Below are 17672 nucleotides of genomic sequence, written 5' to 3'. Positions count from 1 at the left end.
ATTGTTGACAAGCGAGTTATGATTTGCATTGGATGACACTTCTGTGTGTTTGCAGGAGATATATGAGCCAACATGTACACGATTATGCTGCCATTGATTTTATCAGAGTGATATAGAGTGTGTTGCAGCTTCAGCACCACAATCTGAGAACTGGCAGTATTCCTGATTACTGGTCATGCATTTCCTGTGAATTTAAAGTCCCAGATTTTGAACATCCTTTTCAGCTAGACAGCACTGCAAAAGATAATCTGTTTAAATGCATATGTTCAAAAAGCACTGATTGCATAATTTGTTTACACACTTCCTTCACAGACCTTTATCTTTTGTCTGTGTTGTTCTGAGAATGTGGGGATCAGGATTGTTTTATTGAACATAATAATTGTATATTGTCTATTTGGAAATGCACTTTAGTTTAAAGCTGAAATGAATTATTTAAATCACAAAACTGGACCCTGACTGGCTCTCGCCACTATCCAGGTGAGGTACACTGGCTGGATGGATGCTTTCTGGCTCAGACGCTGCAAACTGGACTGATTTCACCCAATTTGTTTGTTGGTGGCAGCCAATGTAAATACTTACATTTCTGCCAGAAAAAGATAAAAATGAATGGATGTTCAGTTAGGTAAAAAAAGAAAAAATCTTACTTATGCAAAGTTATGACAATGTAATGCTAAATCACAATTATGAGATAGCATTTTAAAATGTGAAGTCAGTAGTTTGATGTTCATCTCCATCTCATCTCCATAGTTTTTGATTTACCATTAGTATTGTTTTGATAAACATTACTTTTCAACAATTATTTTCTATTTTCAAACTTAATTTCATCCTAATTGACCATTGGTCGCTCTGCTCTTTTATTTCTATACATACATATGCGGGTATATACATATATCCAGCAATGTTGTTCAGTGTGTATATCTCTCTCTCCCCCTCTCTCTCTCTCTCACACACACACACACACACACACACACACACACACACACACACACACACACACACACACACACACACACACACACACACACACACACACACACACACACAGACACTTGTTGCAGTGGCTGGCAGTGATGATATTAGGAGGTTATTCATGGTGTTTTCCAGCAGAGGTCCCAGCTGGCTTCGACTGGAGACAGCTCAGGCTTCTTCTGAACACTAATTACTGTGATTGACAACAGTGTCCTGTCCCAGTCTGCTGTGTCTGATTATCGGGATCTCTGCCTGCCTCTATCTGTCCCCCTCTCTGGTTCTCTCTCTCAATACAGTCAGACCTGCAGACTTCACCTCTCCTCTCTTCTCTTCCTTCCTTCTACCCTTTCCAGTCCCAATTCTTTCCTCTCCTCCTTTCCTATCCTACCCTTCTAGTCTCCCTTTCCTCTCTGCTCCTCTCCTATCCTCTTCTCACCTGTCATTATCCTTCCGTCCTTGTCTCCTCTTCCTTTCAATCCTCTTCTTCTGTTATCACCTCTCTTCTCTTATCCCCGTCTTGGTTGACAGGAGCTAGAGCGTTCGTCCACTTATCAGAAGGTCCGTGGCTCGATCCACACTGTCTACATGTCAGTGTGTTCTTGGGGAAGATACTTAACCCCAAATGATTCCCTGTGGCTGTGACATCGGGATGTGAATGTGTATCGTTCCTTATGAGCATGTGGCACAGTGCATGGTGTCCTCCGGCAGCAGTGTGTGAATGAGTAAATGTGCAGGCTTGTGTTGTAAAGCCTGTTAAGTGGTTGCTGACTAGAAAAGTTCGAAATTAATGCAAAATACCACCCTTCTTCCTCCCTCCTCCTTTAACTTTTTCTATTGGCTTCTCTTCCCTTTCAATACCTTCTTCCCCTCCCCTCCCCTCTCCTCTTCTCACCTCTCTTTTAGCCATCATTTTCTCCTCTTCTCGTCTCATATTTTCTTTTTCCTTTTTGTTCTCGTCTCCTCTTCTTTCCTCTCCTGTTCCCTTCTGTCCTTCTTTACATTCTCCTCACCTCGAAACCTCTAATCTCCACTTTTTCAGTTTGCATTTTGTCTTCTCTTCATTTCCCTTCTGTCATCTTTCCTCCTTTTTTCATGTTTTCTTTCTCTTTTCCTGTCTCACTTCTCTCTTCTTGTCTTTTTCTTTTTTCGCCTCTTCTTCTCATCGTTACCCACTCTTTTCCCTTCATATCCTCCGATCCTTTCATCTCACCCTCCCGTAATTTTAAATCATCTTCTCTTTTCACATCTCTTCTTTGCTTTTCTTCTCTCTCCTTTTGTTTGATTTGTCCTGCTCATCAAAGCAGAGCCTCCACAGCTCAATCCTTTCTGTTGGGTGTGTGTGTGTGTGTGTGTGTGTGTGTGTGTGTGTGTGTGTGTGTGTGTGTGTGTGTGTGTGTGTGTGTGTGTGTGTGTGTGTGTGTGTGTGTGTGTGTGCGCCCGTGCGTGTTTGAGACAATTTGTCTAAACAGATTCAGTGATCACAGCTCCCGGCGCAGACACTCTCTGTTTTATTTTCTCTCTCTCTCACATTACATGCATGACTGCTCGGTCCATTCTTCTGTACGCTGCAATCCAGTTAAGTTAAATGCACGTTGCATTCAGTTCTGCGATGTTCACATATTAGTGGTATGGTATCAATCACACTCTTTAGGAGTTGTGACTCAAAATTCTCACACCATGTCTATTGTCAGATGTTTTTTATTTTAATAGAGACTCAAGTACAGATTATGCCTGCTGCTGATGGTTCTTTTACAGTCTTTGGTGTACACATAAAAAGACACAATGGGGAATGAAATTGCTTTCCCCGGGGCATCAGTTTTCTCTCTCAGGCTATCAAAGATCAATAACGGCTTCATATGTGCCATACATTTCTCATGAAAGCCTCAGACAGAAGCAGTTGTGATGCATTGATTTACTCAACATAAAACACTCTGATGACAAATTCCTTCCTGCCCAGTAGCCCGTCGTCTCCAGAAACACACCTCTAACCAACATCAACGTGTCAAGATATTAGAGGCTTTTTTTTTTGTCACGACGATCATCAGCTTTTTTGCAATCAGAATCAGAAATGTTCACAAAAAGTGTACTTATATGAGTTCAGTTGTGTGAAATTTTCCCAAAACAAACTCCACTAAATCCAAGGACATCGAAATTCAAATAAATTAAGAAATGTCTTTTTCATTACTTAGTTTCACTAATGTCTCTTAAGACAATAAACATAAGGCATGCTTTTTAAGGACATCTGTTGGTGACATTTGGGTACTGCAAAACATTTACTATTTACTTATTTAAATAAATGCTGAGATATACCCGTGCTGTTTAATTTAACAGCTGTAACAAATAGCAGCTTTACGATTTTCCCTTTTTTTTCACTTTTAGAACAGTATTTATTCTATGTGGTAATTTTTAGGTTGTATTTTGTATTAGACCGCAATATACTGCATTGAAAAGAGGTTTTTCAAATATTTCTTCTCTATAATGGAGTTCAGTTCAACGCCATGTCTTACTGCAGGCTCAAATATCACTGCAAAGGTGACTTAACGCAGTATTGCCTTAAGCCAAACACTACACACAACTGCATGATAAAGTGTTTCATACCTTCTATTGTAGACCCAGGTCAACTTCAAAATATCCTTATTACAGCAGGTAAACAAAGCAGCGAGGTGGTGGTAGACACAACTATATGGACACCTGAACATCATATTTGTATTGCTTTGCTGCGATATCAGCCTCAACTCTTCTGGTTCGACAAGGTCATCATGGCTCTCTGCAGGCCAGTCATGTTCTTCAATACCAAACTGGGAAAATGGTTTATTTATGAACTTTCCTTTGGGTTGTAAGGTCTTTTAACAGATGCCTGTTTTGGAGCACATTAGTACTGACACACATGCAGACACATGTCTCTGTTTCTGACTGTAATCCCTGTGTGTTCCATGGGCAGAAAAGATAGGAGATAAAACTTGATGCTGCCGATGTAGCTGTGAAAAACACTGAATTATTATTGAAAAATGTAAATTAATTTGAGATCATTATTCATCATATCATACAACTTGGCTGACATGTAAACCATGTGCATCCTGCTCTTTGTGCACTATTGCATTAATGTCTTATTAACATCTTAATCAGTTCAGATAAATGCATCAGTTTAGACAGAAAAAAGACAGCACTTGAGAGGACAACAAAAAAATGTTGTGGTTCTTGAACAGATTACACAGAAAGCAATCAAATTAGTGGCATTGATCGATGCAACAGTCAATCTCCCGCTTCGCTTCAAAGAGATTTATTGTGGCCATTTTGAGCTAGGGACCAGTGAACGTGAGGTAAATCAAATGTGAGGCTTAAGACACACAGTAAGAGTTAATGAGTCCTATAGTGTAACTGTTTGGAAAAAGCTGTTAAGAAGTTGCTGTGATAGCGTAAACATCCCTATGACCAACCATTGAAAGCGAGCAGATCAGCACGTGGGAGAAGGATAACAAATGGTGTCATTTAAGCTTGCAGTGCAGCTAATGTTGGGGGAGCAAAGCTGCTCTGCCAGTATGTGTTGTGTGGATCAGCAGTATTTATGTTTTCAAAATAAAGCATCCATCTGCGTCACAGATCACATTCTGCTAGATTGTTGCTTCACACAGTCAAAAAGCAGCAAGTAATGGCATCTGGAGTAAGTTGCCCTGCTCCTCCAGTCACGTGTTACCCCAAGAAGTTGATAATGGTGCTCTGAGGACATTTTAGCATTCTGTGTGTATGCTGATGGAATATTTTTTGTCCACCTTCTCTACTCTGTGTGGATAACACTGAAACATTGTGTAATGAAGCAGATAAACTCAGTGAGAAATCACTGGCCCCAAGAAAATGAGAACCACTGTGACGCCGCCTGTCGCTTCAGTCCAAATGCACTCGGTTGCTAATTAGGGCTTGTCATGAACAGTGTCTGAATGCTGGATCAGATGTTGATTTGTTCATTGATTCATTTGGTGCTTACTGTATGGTCAATGAGTTAGTGACAAAACAGCAGTGATAATGTTGGGATGATGGAGGAACACACACACATCAAGCCAAGCCTGTTAAAGGTCAGCTGTCAATAAAATGCATGTGGTCCTTGTTTCCAGTTGTCATGACAGACATTTCAATCTCAGTTTACAATATACTGCAGTATGATATGATTACAGGGACAAAATTCTAAATTAAATCAAAAGCCTTTTTCTTTCGGAGAGTAAGATGAAAAGATCAATATCACTCTTGTGTCTGTGTATTCAGTAGCAGTGTTTTCCCTGGGTTTCTAGAGTTGCAAATGACTTCATACACTAGCTTGCATATACTGTAAATTTGCATTAATTTACATAAAGCGTAGTGGTTGTGTCTGTTGCAGCGAGAGAGAGATCATAAAAGAAAAATCTTCACAAACTGGCCATGTTGACATCATTTATTTGAAATAAAAAAGTGAAATACATATAAATTATAAAGGGAGAGAGACAACTTGACTGAATTAGATCCAATTAAAAATCCTCAACAAAACATTTAAATGGCAGGAGAACTATGATCATTTCTGGTTCTGATTATAAAATAGTGCACCACTTGCTCTCCAATCCAGAAAATGTTGTAGAGTGAGAGCCTCAACTGGACCATAGAAACTCACTACAACTGAACTCCCACACCTACCGATCACCATCTGTGTGTGCAAGGTGCAAGAGGAGAGGGAGAGACCCCGCTGTTGGCAGAAAGGCAACACGCAGACACCTGTCAGGATGTTCTTCTCATAGATGTTCTTTGCAGAGTAAAACCCTGTATGGGTCTACCAATCTACCAATAGCTTCTGAGTTAAATCTACTAGAGCTGGCTATTGCCTACAGCTGCCTTAGTAACTCCTATCTTGTATGTTGTTGGGTTTTTTTTGCACACAAGCAGAAGTGTTAGGAATACAATTTACACGTTCACAGAGAGTTATATGCCGTGATATTATTATTATTTCCTAAAATATCAAAGTATTCATTTGTTACATTCTCCATTCTATTCAAGTCTTCAGTTTCTATCCACTGCTGGCTACCTAAATATATAGAACTAATGTCCACATTATGCTCACTGTGTATGGATAGAATTATCATGATTATGATTATTATATAATATAAAATTATTCACAGTCTTGTGAAATGACTTAAGGGAGCTCTGCTGTTCATTCATGCCTCACCATCATTACCTTATCCATCTGCTGCTTTGCTACCAGCTGATTACTAAAATAGTAACTAGTGATGTCCAAACACGTTAATGCAGTTGTACGTGGTGGCCTTGACATCCTGCCACATGTCACCATTTATCTGCCGATATAGTTCTCATGCATGTGTTTGAGTGTGTTCTCCCTGCAGAATCATCATTGCTCATAATCATATCAAATATAATATAATAAAACATGAAGATAGGCCCATATTATGTGCATCTTCAGGTAGATAAGTGAACATGCACATGGAGTCATTTAAACAGAAAGTCCATGAATGTGTTTAATATGTCCCAGAAAGCACAGACACAGTGAGCGATGCTGATCTCTGAAGGGGAAATTTGATCCCTCTGGCTGATTAAAAACAAACAACAGGTCTGTGGAAGATAATAATACATGAGGTGTGATACAGCACAATGACAACAGGGCTACAGCTTGAATAAGAAGCTGACTTTACTTTTTCCCTCAGATTGAAGCAGATGGGAAATGTTAATCTGGCTGTCTGTGGAGTCCCTTGCTGGCCAACATGCTTCTTTCTTGCTCTTTCTGTCTCCTTTCCTCAATGTAGCTGAGGCTTTTTTCTCACTTTGAAGGCACAATTATCTGTGAGGCTGTAACATTACCGTAATAATTGTAGATGGTACGGTATCTATGTTGTCCTGATCCCTGCATTGTTGTCCTGTGAAAACAAAACAAACCTTAACTAGTGAATATCGTTACTAAGCTCGACCCAAACAGTTCAAACAAAGCCGAGAGTAGTAACCTGGATGTACGTGCAGAACTCTCTATTTTCAATATAAAGTAGACTGATGTGTTTTATGTGCAGGATCGGACCAAACAAATCCTTGTCTTTTTCTTTCCATAGTGTTTAAGAATATTTTCCTCATTCATAATTGTGAAAACCCTGATATTTCTTCCGTCAATAACCTCAGTAATCCCTACTGTATACACACACACACACACACAAATACGCACATGCACACACACACATATATACACACACACAAATATGCATATCAAACCAAAACCCCCTTTTTTTAGATGCTAATCAAGACTTTTTCTTACTTACTAGTAGACTTTACTGGTATGGCGATTATGTCTTGAGAAGATAATTATAGGATCCTCCTCCTTGCTGCATTCACTGCGTCCTTTAAAAAGCCACTAAAGAGTAGTTGCACAGGTCTGTGATTACAGTTATTCATGCAGTGTTTTGTAAAGAATGGTTTGTTTCTCTCGCTTACTTCCTCTGATGATAGGAAAGTGGAAGCCCAGAATTAACTGGAATGGGGGGGGGGGGGGGGGGGGGTCGTGTGTCAATGAGTTAGATGCTTTAAAGAAATGCTCTCTGTGTGTGCTTTTGACCTTTGATTGATTATGTCTTTCCCCTGCTTCTCAGGTGAATGAGATTTACCACGATGAGTCGCTGGGAGTCCACATCAACGTGGTGCTGGTGAGGATGATCATGCTGGGGTACGCCAAGGTGAGTGTCACAGTCCGTTTCTGTGGTTTTGTTTTTGGAAAGCAGCAGAAAGAGAAACAAAAGGAGAGAAAATGATAGTCATAGGAACATTTGTCTCCTAGAGTGCAAGATGATTGGTGTGTAGGAGAAGATTGAACTGAGCTGAGAGACAGAAAAATGCTCCCTTCACTCTGCGCTGACTTTCTCACGTCACAAAGAAACTGAAGTATCAGTCTTTATAACAGGGCTGCAACTAGTGATTGCATTCGAGCAATTTGAGAATGACATTTGATGACTCGTCCAGGAAAAGTTAGTCACTGATTTTTTAAAGTGTTATCCAACGTGCACACCAAAAAAAACGTATCACTGAAGGTTTTAAAGCAAGTCTAAAGCCTAGTAAAGAACAGAGCCACACATAGGTCTCAGGTCTGCAACAGTATTCATAATTAGGCAGGGTTAGTCAATAAGCAAAACCGTTGGCAATCCATTTTCTGTGAATCGATTAATTGATTGATCATTTTGGAGGTTATAGGTATAGATACTGACTCTATCATCACAAATCACTCTAAACATTGGCAAAAATGGTCCAAAAGCTCTTGCAAAGAGATAGCATGAAGAAAGCAGAGTATTTATGGTGTGGTGTATTGGGCAGTTACTCTGTAACAAGTAGTGTAAAGGATTACACTTTCCAAAACAGTCATTATGTAACAGATACTAATCCAAGTGAAGCTGCGTTACCAGAACACAACTTATTTTTATCCTAGGCAGGTCTTAACTGATGACGTGTAAATCTAAATCTAAACGAAGGCTTGAGGATGACAGATGGAGAGGGACATAGGGGGCATACTTTCAAGTGCAGGAAGTATTGTCAGTATTATACAGACCGATTTTGCTGGGGTACTAGATAGCAAAGATGCCCTTTTTGCAGCTGCCAGTTGTCAGAATTTCAAACTAATGGTTGGGAGATGAGGGGTAGAGTGAGCTTGTAAGGGAGCTTCTGTATTATGCCACATTTTATGTTGTGTAAACCAGAAAAAATATGAGTGAATATGCAAAGAAACATACGTTGAAAAGTCAAGAGAGACTGTTATGAATATATACAGTATGTAAGCTATAAATATAGGTGTATACTGTATCCTGTGGGGATTGAGTGCTGCAGTGTTTGTCTGCACTATGTCTGATTGTCTACTCCTCCTGTAAGGTTTTTGTTATTGTTCCAATTAAGTGGACCAGGTTCTAAAAGGAGCTGTCTAAAAAGGTTGTACATCAATTAAAAAACTAATTTAGTAATATAACCAGTAAATTAACTAATTACCTTTGATACCAGGTAATTAGTTAAATGATTCTATTACTTTTTAAAGGGGTAAAAAGTAACTTATTGCACTTCCTGACACTGTTTTGGGGTAGCCCCCCCTGCCCACCTCCACATGTTTAAAGTCTGTGCACAACACAACAAAAGCTCTGACCCTGAGGTGAAGCATCAGCCCATCCTCACCTGTTGCTACAACAAACAGAGAGAAAACACGAGTGATAAACCCTTCCTCCTCAGTTTTGTTCAAAGTCTAAATTTCATCCATGAAGATCACAAAAACGGAACTAACACTTCTGCAGAGCAATAAACAGCCAATGCTTAATACTCAAATTCATTTTTAATCTTTTTTAAATGCTCTTGTGCTCTAAAAGTCCCTTGTGTGCTATTAATAAAAGCTTATGTAACACAGTATGAGTAGCATTCAGTGCATACACTGATTAAACAATTGGCTCCAGGATGATAATAAGTAGATAGCATCTTACGTAAAGCATTTTTACAGTATGTGTGAGGCGAGAGTGGCTGACCCTGCAATCTGCACACATGTTGTGCACTATTTAGCACCTCTGCTACATCAGTAATTGACTTTGGGTGTCACTAGCATGCTCCATTAGGCTGAAATAACCACGTCTCTGAAGCAATTATGTAACACGATTTAACATCATAAGAACAAAAGCATTGATAGTAACATAATTGTGACACGTGTTGACTGAATGTGGTTTTACTGTAATGTTGCATAAGGACGACGATGCAGTTTTGCTGGCAAAATACTAACATGTAAATTTACATAGTCAGGCTCCAGTGGTAAACATTTCTCTCTTTCTCTCTCTGTCCTGTCAGTCCATCAGCCTCATTGAAAGAGGCAACCCATCCCGAAGCCTGGAGAATGTGTGCCGCTGGGCGTTTGTGCAGCAGAAAGGTGACCTTGATCACGCTGAGCACCACGACCACGCAATCTTCCTCACTCGCCAAGGCTTCGGCCCCACAGGGATGCAGGGTAAGGCCCCCGGAGGACACGCTGGCAAGCTAATGAGAATGTGTGGTTGCTCTGTGTGGTTAAAATAGTTGATGGTTAATACAGTTGCGGGAGGTCAGGAGATCAGTTACAGGAGTCCAAAGTCTTCTGTCTGGCAGTATGTTAATTAGGATTGATTCTTTGTTTTATTCTGACATTAATGGTCATGATGCAAAATTGTTTGCAAGAAAGTTTTGGGGGTGTTCTGCATCTCTTCTTTGGGACTTCCATCTAGATTCTTATTTGTTACATTTTATAAGCATTTAGCATGCTGCAGTTGCTCAAGGTAAAAGCAGAAGGCATTTTTAATGAGAAGAGCACTAACAATCAAAAAGCTTCTTTATCACCAATGTTAAGTGCAAATAGAGTGACCATGGGATACACCACTAATGCTCTCTTGGGGCTTCATAGTTTGTTACCTTTCCTTCATTTTTTGTATCCTTGTAAACGCAGACCTGAGAAAGCTGGAGGCTCAAGGTAATTTACTTTGCTCGCCCCACTTCTTATTTCCTCCATAGCAGCCAAACTGAAACAATAAAAGCAACTAACTATTCGAAACCTGCGCTATTGAAAGGCCCATTTAACTCACTTTATGCTTTTTTTTCCCAGATGTGTTTATCAAATGGAAGCAAACATTTTATGCTTTGGCTTATCTTCCAATTCCCCCCTTTTTCCTCTTTCAATGTCACACACTCACTTTTTAGTCTGTCTGTCAAGAGGCTGATGGATTTCAATCACGGACTGAAACTTTCTTAACTCCACAGGTTTATTTAATCAGTATGTCTTATACATTGTACACTAACATCCCATATAACCAGCCCATTAGGTTTCATCAGTCCCACCTTTTTTGTCACTTCCATCAGGTTTGTTTGCAAATGCTGTTAAAGTTTTTGACATCAAAACAACAGTTTCTCTAAACTTGTGAGATGACAGTTTGTTAAAATTGTGTCCAATAAATAAGCTCCTTTGAGTTCATGACGCTACAAGTAGGGTCCAATTTTAATTGGATAGTGTCAGACATGAAATGGAGATAGCAACATAGTGTACAGTCAGTGTGATGCAACTGAGGCTAAAGTGACCTGTTATACAATGTCTCTTTGTACCTGGACAGTGAGACGTTGCAGCATCTCCTTCAGGACTGGCTGAACTGGAACTTTTATTTGAAACCAATTTTATTTTGAAGCTGAATTGTCCTTCAGTGCCACTAAAGTAAAGCAGATTTTCAGACGTGGTTGTCATGGAAATGAGAGCAAAAGGTACATGGAGGCCAAAGGAGGCTGGCGCACATCTGGCAGTATGAACCAATGAACCAATGTCCGTGCAGGTTCAGATTCAGATTCAGAGGGTTATTATTATATCCTGTCATTGTTATATTTTGTTCTGTTTTCTTGTACACATGGACATATTTTGCCGTCTAAGGACCAGTAGACGAGCACTGTTCACAGGCACGAATCTTCACACTTCACCTTGTAGACATGTAGTAGATCTTTAAAAAAGGATCCATAAAAAGGAACAATCTGATACCATTGTGTTATTATAAATTAGAATACAATAGAATATACTTGTCTTGGACTCATCAGAGCATAACCCAGTGTTAAACATACATCAACTAAGACATGACAGAGAACACATTACATAATAAATAGGAAACATTGACATTACGACACAGGGGGGCCCGATTGGCACAAGAACTTGAATTGCCCGCAGTGGCAATTGCTCTAAGACTGCAAGGGAAGCTCAGCTTCCCCTAAAATGTCAGCAAAAAAAAAAAGTTTTTAAATGGTGAAATATGTACTGCTGTGTGTACATTTCATTGACTAAATACGCACTAGAAAGCCTTCATCTTTTGTTCAGAATCAGCTACTCATCACAGGTAACCGGCGCAACTTCCTTCTCATTCATCCCCACAGCACCACAGCTCTTTACACAGTCGGTCGCTCAGCTTCTACTGACTTCAATGGGGAAGCGTAGAGCGGGTTGTTCCATTGCAGGCGAACTAGACACTCATTGGATAAATGCTGGGCTTTGTCCCACCCATCTGACGCTCAGCGTCTCTGGGGGTCTATGGGACAGTGGGTAGGCTCTGACGCTCGGCTTCTGCATGATGATTGGATGAGCTGTCTGAGGCGGAATCCTTTTTTGATTGACAGCTAAATTAGTGAATCAGCGATCTTGAAGAATAATTTTTTCATGCCGTTCTGAACTGATCCGGAGAATTTACCGATCCCCAGCGACTGTGTCTTTGTTAAAAAGGACTAGCGTTGTGTTTGGCGACTCTGTTCTTTCACTCTGCGGTTTCTTTCCCCAACGAGCAGCGGTAGCTGTGGAGCTTCTCCCCCGTCACTCACACTCATACTCACAGGCGGTGACACTTCACAGCAGCATGGCGCAGCAGCTCCAGCTGGGCCAAGGCCGTTTAAGCGTCCTAGCTCTGCTGCCATTGAGAGAACACTGTTCAAGTCCCTGGAAAAGACGTCTAGTTGGTACGACAAGGTCACAGATCATTTTATTGAAAAGAAACGAAGGGTAGAATTTACATATAAATAAACAAACACATTTATGATGTAGGCCGGAAAAATTAGCTTCCCCTCCTTTAATGGACCAGCAGCTGCCACTGAACAGAAAACATAGATGGGTAGAGTCAAAATGTAAATGCATAAGTTAACATAAAGATAAGAATAATACAAAAAATAAGCATGTTGTGCAGCCCATGTTTATACCTTTTATTTATGTTTTATTTATGTTGTTTGTTAAGAATACTGATTGAAATTGGGAAAAAAGAGTTTTTAAATCTGTTTGGTCTGCAGTGCTGAACCCTGATAGTAGCATCTCATATTGTGAAAACAGGACATGGGAAGGGTCGCAGAGTATTAAATTAAATATATCACTGTTTTTAACAGCTGTATACTACGTATCCTGTATGGGCAAATACATGCAGAGAATGAATGCCATAGACCTGTCTTTTATCATGTAGGTTGACTGCCAGCCATAACATAAATAGAACATAAATAAAATACTTTAAAGTAGTTGATTTTCTTCGGGGCTTAATTACTTAGTAGCTGCCGTTTCATAGACTTGCCAGTACCAGCATTAAGCAGTATCTGAGATATTTCTGATATGTTATCGGAACAACTGTAATTCATACCCAGGTAGATATCCCTTTACCGTGTCTAGTCCTAGAGAAATGCTTGGACATCTTTATGGCGATATTTTGAATTACAGGATTTTCTTTTAGTCTATTTATTTCTGAAAGCTGAGGACATTGTGTTCATCCCATCAGAAACACACTGAACCGTTTCAGCAGAGGTGGAAGAGGTACTGGGATCTTGTGTAAAAGTAGTTACTCAGCCCATTTGTTTCTTAACTACTTTATATATTTTATCTGAATTACATTTAATAATCCAAATAAATATAGTAAAAGTACACTATCTGCCTTTGAAATGTAGCATAGTAGAAGTAAGTAAGAAAATGGAAATCTTCAAGTAAAATGATTTTATGCTTAGATACTTTCAACCATGTCATTTCAGGGACACAAGCTGAAGTTGTGTGCATCATTAATAATCAGTGCATGCCTACTGTAAAGTTGTAGTGTATTGTGATACTATACTTTCTATACAGACAAAACCTTTTATCTTTTTCATCTTCACGTCACTATCGCCTCATATGAATAAAACTGCAGAGAGATAGAGAAGAAATGAAAGGATCCTCGAGTTATTTTTTTTCCCATTAGGCCCAGCACAGATAGAAAAGGTCAGTGTTCCTATTTTGATGTGAAGCAAGCAATGCATCTCTTTCACGCTGTGCACGGGAGAATTGAAGTATAGGTGACAGCTAGAAGATCAGCTAGTGACTCAAGCACTTTGAAAGAGCCAGCAGACACTATATTTCAGTGCGCTGTTCCCTGCAGGATAGTTCAGTAATTGAACAGAGTTAAAAGCTGCATCAAAACATGTTACAGACAGGATTAAAACCATTCAACCTAATATCCCAATATCTAATATTGCCTGAAGTCACACTCTGCACAGTGGGCTTGTTTATATATATATATATATATATATATATATATATATATATATATATATATATATATATATATATATATATATTTATTTATTTGTTTATTTTAAGGAAAGAATAAAGAAAAAAGAGAAAGCAAGCATTATGTTATTATTACAAATTTCAATATTAATACAAATGAATACAAACAAGCAAAATAATGTTTTACGTAATCTTTTATTAAATAATCAAAACACAATTTAAACAAAAAAAACTAAGCTCACTCTTATGTAATGTTATTGCCATTTATGTGAATGGCCGCTCTATGAGCGGACAGCCATAACCATAACTGTGTGTCTTGATGGAGAGAAAAAGGATGGAGTTTGTAAGTGTTTGTAAAAAATCTGATGGAAAAAAACATTTGCAAGTAGTTTATGAAAAGAAAAGAACATTTTATAATGTTGAGCTCATAGTTTAACATGAGGGATTATCTCACATTTAATGGTTAATATATATTTTTTGTGCTTATCCATTATTTATGTATTAAATATTGAACACTCTGAGTCTCCAAACTCTTGGGTGCAGAAGAGTGTCTTTTATGGTCCTTAACATTTCTTAAAAGATTACAAGCTGTGGCAAATGTAGTGTCATAATACGGTGTTAAGTGTTAAGTGTTAATGGCTATAATACCTATTTTTACCACTTTTATCTCTTTGTTGAGCCTCTTAATGCAGATTTCCTCCTATTACCATACAAAATTTTCTACAGTTTTTATCAACTGAACTATGATTTAAGAGTAAAGAACGGACGACACTTGCGGCACTAAAGTGTTCTTACACCCACCCCACTCTCTTTATTTCATTTATGTGCTAAACCAAATGTTTTTAAGCTCCTTCTCGTTTTTTCCCAGAACAGTAAAAGACACATTAGAGAAGTACTTGCAACTTCCATCCTCCATCTACAGCCAGCCAACAGTTATTTCCCAACAGTGAAGAGGAAAATTAATTCTCAAATTGAATTGGCGTGTTTACGGCGAGTATGTTTTGCAGTTTAATGAATACAAAGGGGGTTTTGATGACATATCCTTTAGCTGTGTTTCACCAGTTTCAATCGGAAATCTATTGGGAGGAATAAGCCAATAGCTGCTTGCCTGGTCAGTTGTTCAGGAAAATCAATCAAATATGACAATTCCCACACGAGCAGCCTTAGTTATCAAGGACATAAAGATATGATTGGCTTCATGGTGTCCTGTAGGACTCAACCAGTCAATGGCAGGATTATTACCTTGCTGTCTAGGGAAGTGACATCTTACAATCACATCTCTGCAGTCCTCCTTTGAGCCATTGTTATATTTTGATAAGCAGAGCCCCGCTGTAAGCAAGATATCATTACGCTTTTCTGTTTGAGTGTGACATGTTTTAAAATTGAATCATTTTCACTGGCTGAAATAAACAAGACAATTGAGCCCATTTCACCCCACAGAGGTGAACAGATAATAAGAGGTTGATGGTAAAAATGGAATGGAAATGCCATTTCTGACTTCCCTAAAAAGCAAATTTTATCTATGAAACAGCAAAGGAACGAAAAAAAACCTATTGTCAAGGTTGGGATCCTGCAGGTCCTAAGCCTTCAGTAAACCTACTTACACACATACGCACTTAATTGGTTAATCAGATGCCACAATAGAGACAGTTCTCTAAAAGGAAAAAAATGGTCTTTTATCCAGCTCAAAACAACCTGTTAGTACGACTTAAATATACGTTCACCTCACAGACAACAGAGCACATGAAAGGTTGTTGATGCTGCTGCTGTCTCTGCTTTAAGAGCACAGAGCATCATCTTATTCTGAGGGGTGGAAAATGTCTATTTAAATTGATTGCAAAATGTGCTTAGAAAAAAGGCAGGTCACTTATGTCCAGTTGAGAAAGCTTTAAATAACTTGACAAGACAATTTTCTTGAATATAGACATTTACATGTTTGGCACTTACAGTAGACTATGTATGTAATTTCAAAGTTCACATAATTTTGGGTGTGAAGGGCTCCAAAGGTCAAGTAAGATTCATTTTCTGCACTTCCAGGACTTGGATGCACATGAAGCAAGCTGATCACAAGTTGAGCCACTGTGTTAGAAGATATCTGGCTCTTAGATTAAAAAGAAATGTCATGCTATTCTGTGTTTGTACACTCACTTTTGGGTTCTGGGTCAGTTTTTAGATCAGATTCAGAAGCTATTAGTGCTTGTGTTACGGGTCCCAAGGATGAGGACCGTGGTGACAAATATGTTACCTGTAGAAGCAGGTGAAGAGCGGAGTAATAAGGACACCATGCGTCTCCGTTTTCCTCCAGAACGTGTCTCATTTATTTTTACACAAAATATTAGCCATGTAAACACTACACAAGTTTTCACTACGCAATTCAGCTGGTTCTTAGTTCTTAGTTATTTACACACTATTCCACAATCTCAGTGAAATATGATCTCTTTAGCTATTTCAGTTTCTCTAATCATCACATTTATCACATTTCTTCTCCTACACAGTTATGTCCAGTAAACATTATCAGTAAATTCATCACGTTTGTCCAATTCAGTATTTTACTGGTAGAAATCACTATCCACAGTATATCATGAAAATCCAGCATGTTGGAATAACCCTTTAATTGCATGTTAGCTACACAAAAGTGCTCATAGTGCTTGTGCTACACTAGCTAATAAACTCAGTCACTTTAAAACATAACTGTAAATATTTACATTAACAAAAATATATTTAAATTAAAAAAAGATAGAAAACATAACCCTTTGGTTTTTTTAGAGTGTACAATAGGCACAGACTCTCATTAATGAGCATTTGACCTGAATGAACTCGCCCCGTACTGGCGGGCGCTCGGGAACTTTCTCCCGTTTCTAGTGCATTTTACCTGTAAATAACTTAAGCAAACCGTCTTAAACTCTCTTGTTAACATTAGCATAGATAAAAGGCGACAACACAAACAACATTGTCCGGTTCTCACACCTTTTACCGACCTGTAGAAGCAGGTGAAGAGCGGAGTAATAGGGACACCATGCGTCTCCGTTTTCCTCCAGAACGTGTCTGAGGTAGCAGCGGAAGGTGGGGCTCCTTTAACGTACCCCCCAAACACCTGGAGCAACCGCAAATGTTCCGCCCCACTTCTATTCAAAATAAAATGACCCGTTTCATATGGTTCTCGATATTTAAATAAAATTAATGAAAATAAATACATATATTAATGAAAGTGTCCCATGACATGTTATAAAAAATAATATTAATGTGGCCATTCCCTCTCAGGGGTGCCACACTTGTTTTTCCCCCAATTTTAAATTATTAAAGATACAAACATGTACAATGGTAAAATTATGCAGATGACTCTTGCGTGATGATATTTTTAAATAGGAATTGTTATTAGGGAAGAATACTTCTGTAATCAGTGGCTCCTCTCCCACTTTTAAAACTCACCCTGCTGTACGTTCATTACAGTACTTGCAATGACATCATTTACACTTTTTAAAGCCAATTTATGTCAAAGCTGTGCGAAAAAAATTTAAAATGTATTATTGTACATGAAACTAGTGTTTTGAAGGACGCTAACGTTAGCTTTTACTGCTAGCCAGATCGTTGTTGTTAGCCATTAAATACATCAATGGAGATGTTTATTCTTAGTGTAAAGAATGCAGTTGTTCAGTAGAAATACTAATAATAT

General features: G+C 38.8%; 1 protein-coding gene across 1 annotated transcript in view; it reads left to right on the top strand.

Annotated features, from left to right (window-relative positions):
• The window catches only part of adamts3 (ADAM metallopeptidase with thrombospondin type 1 motif, 3), a gene marked incomplete at its 3' end in the record, with an annotated part of 147069 nt that overhangs the window by 67954 nt on the left and 61443 nt on the right, over positions 1–17672 (top strand). Inside the window, exons 6-7 of the mRNA XM_083912903.1 lie at positions 7575–7658; positions 9787–9943. Of these exons, the coding sequence (XP_083769029.1) occupies positions 7575–7658; positions 9787–9943 (241 nt within the window). The remainder of the gene's footprint in view (positions 1–7574; positions 7659–9786; positions 9944–17672) is intronic.

This window comes from Echiichthys vipera, assembly GCF_963691815.1.
Source record: "Echiichthys vipera genome assembly, chromosome: 4".
Classification (NCBI taxonomy): Eukaryota; Metazoa; Chordata; class Actinopteri; order Perciformes; family Trachinidae; genus Echiichthys; species Echiichthys vipera.
Note: the sequence above shows the minus strand (reverse complement) of the source record. Positions and strands in the feature narration are given on the sequence as shown.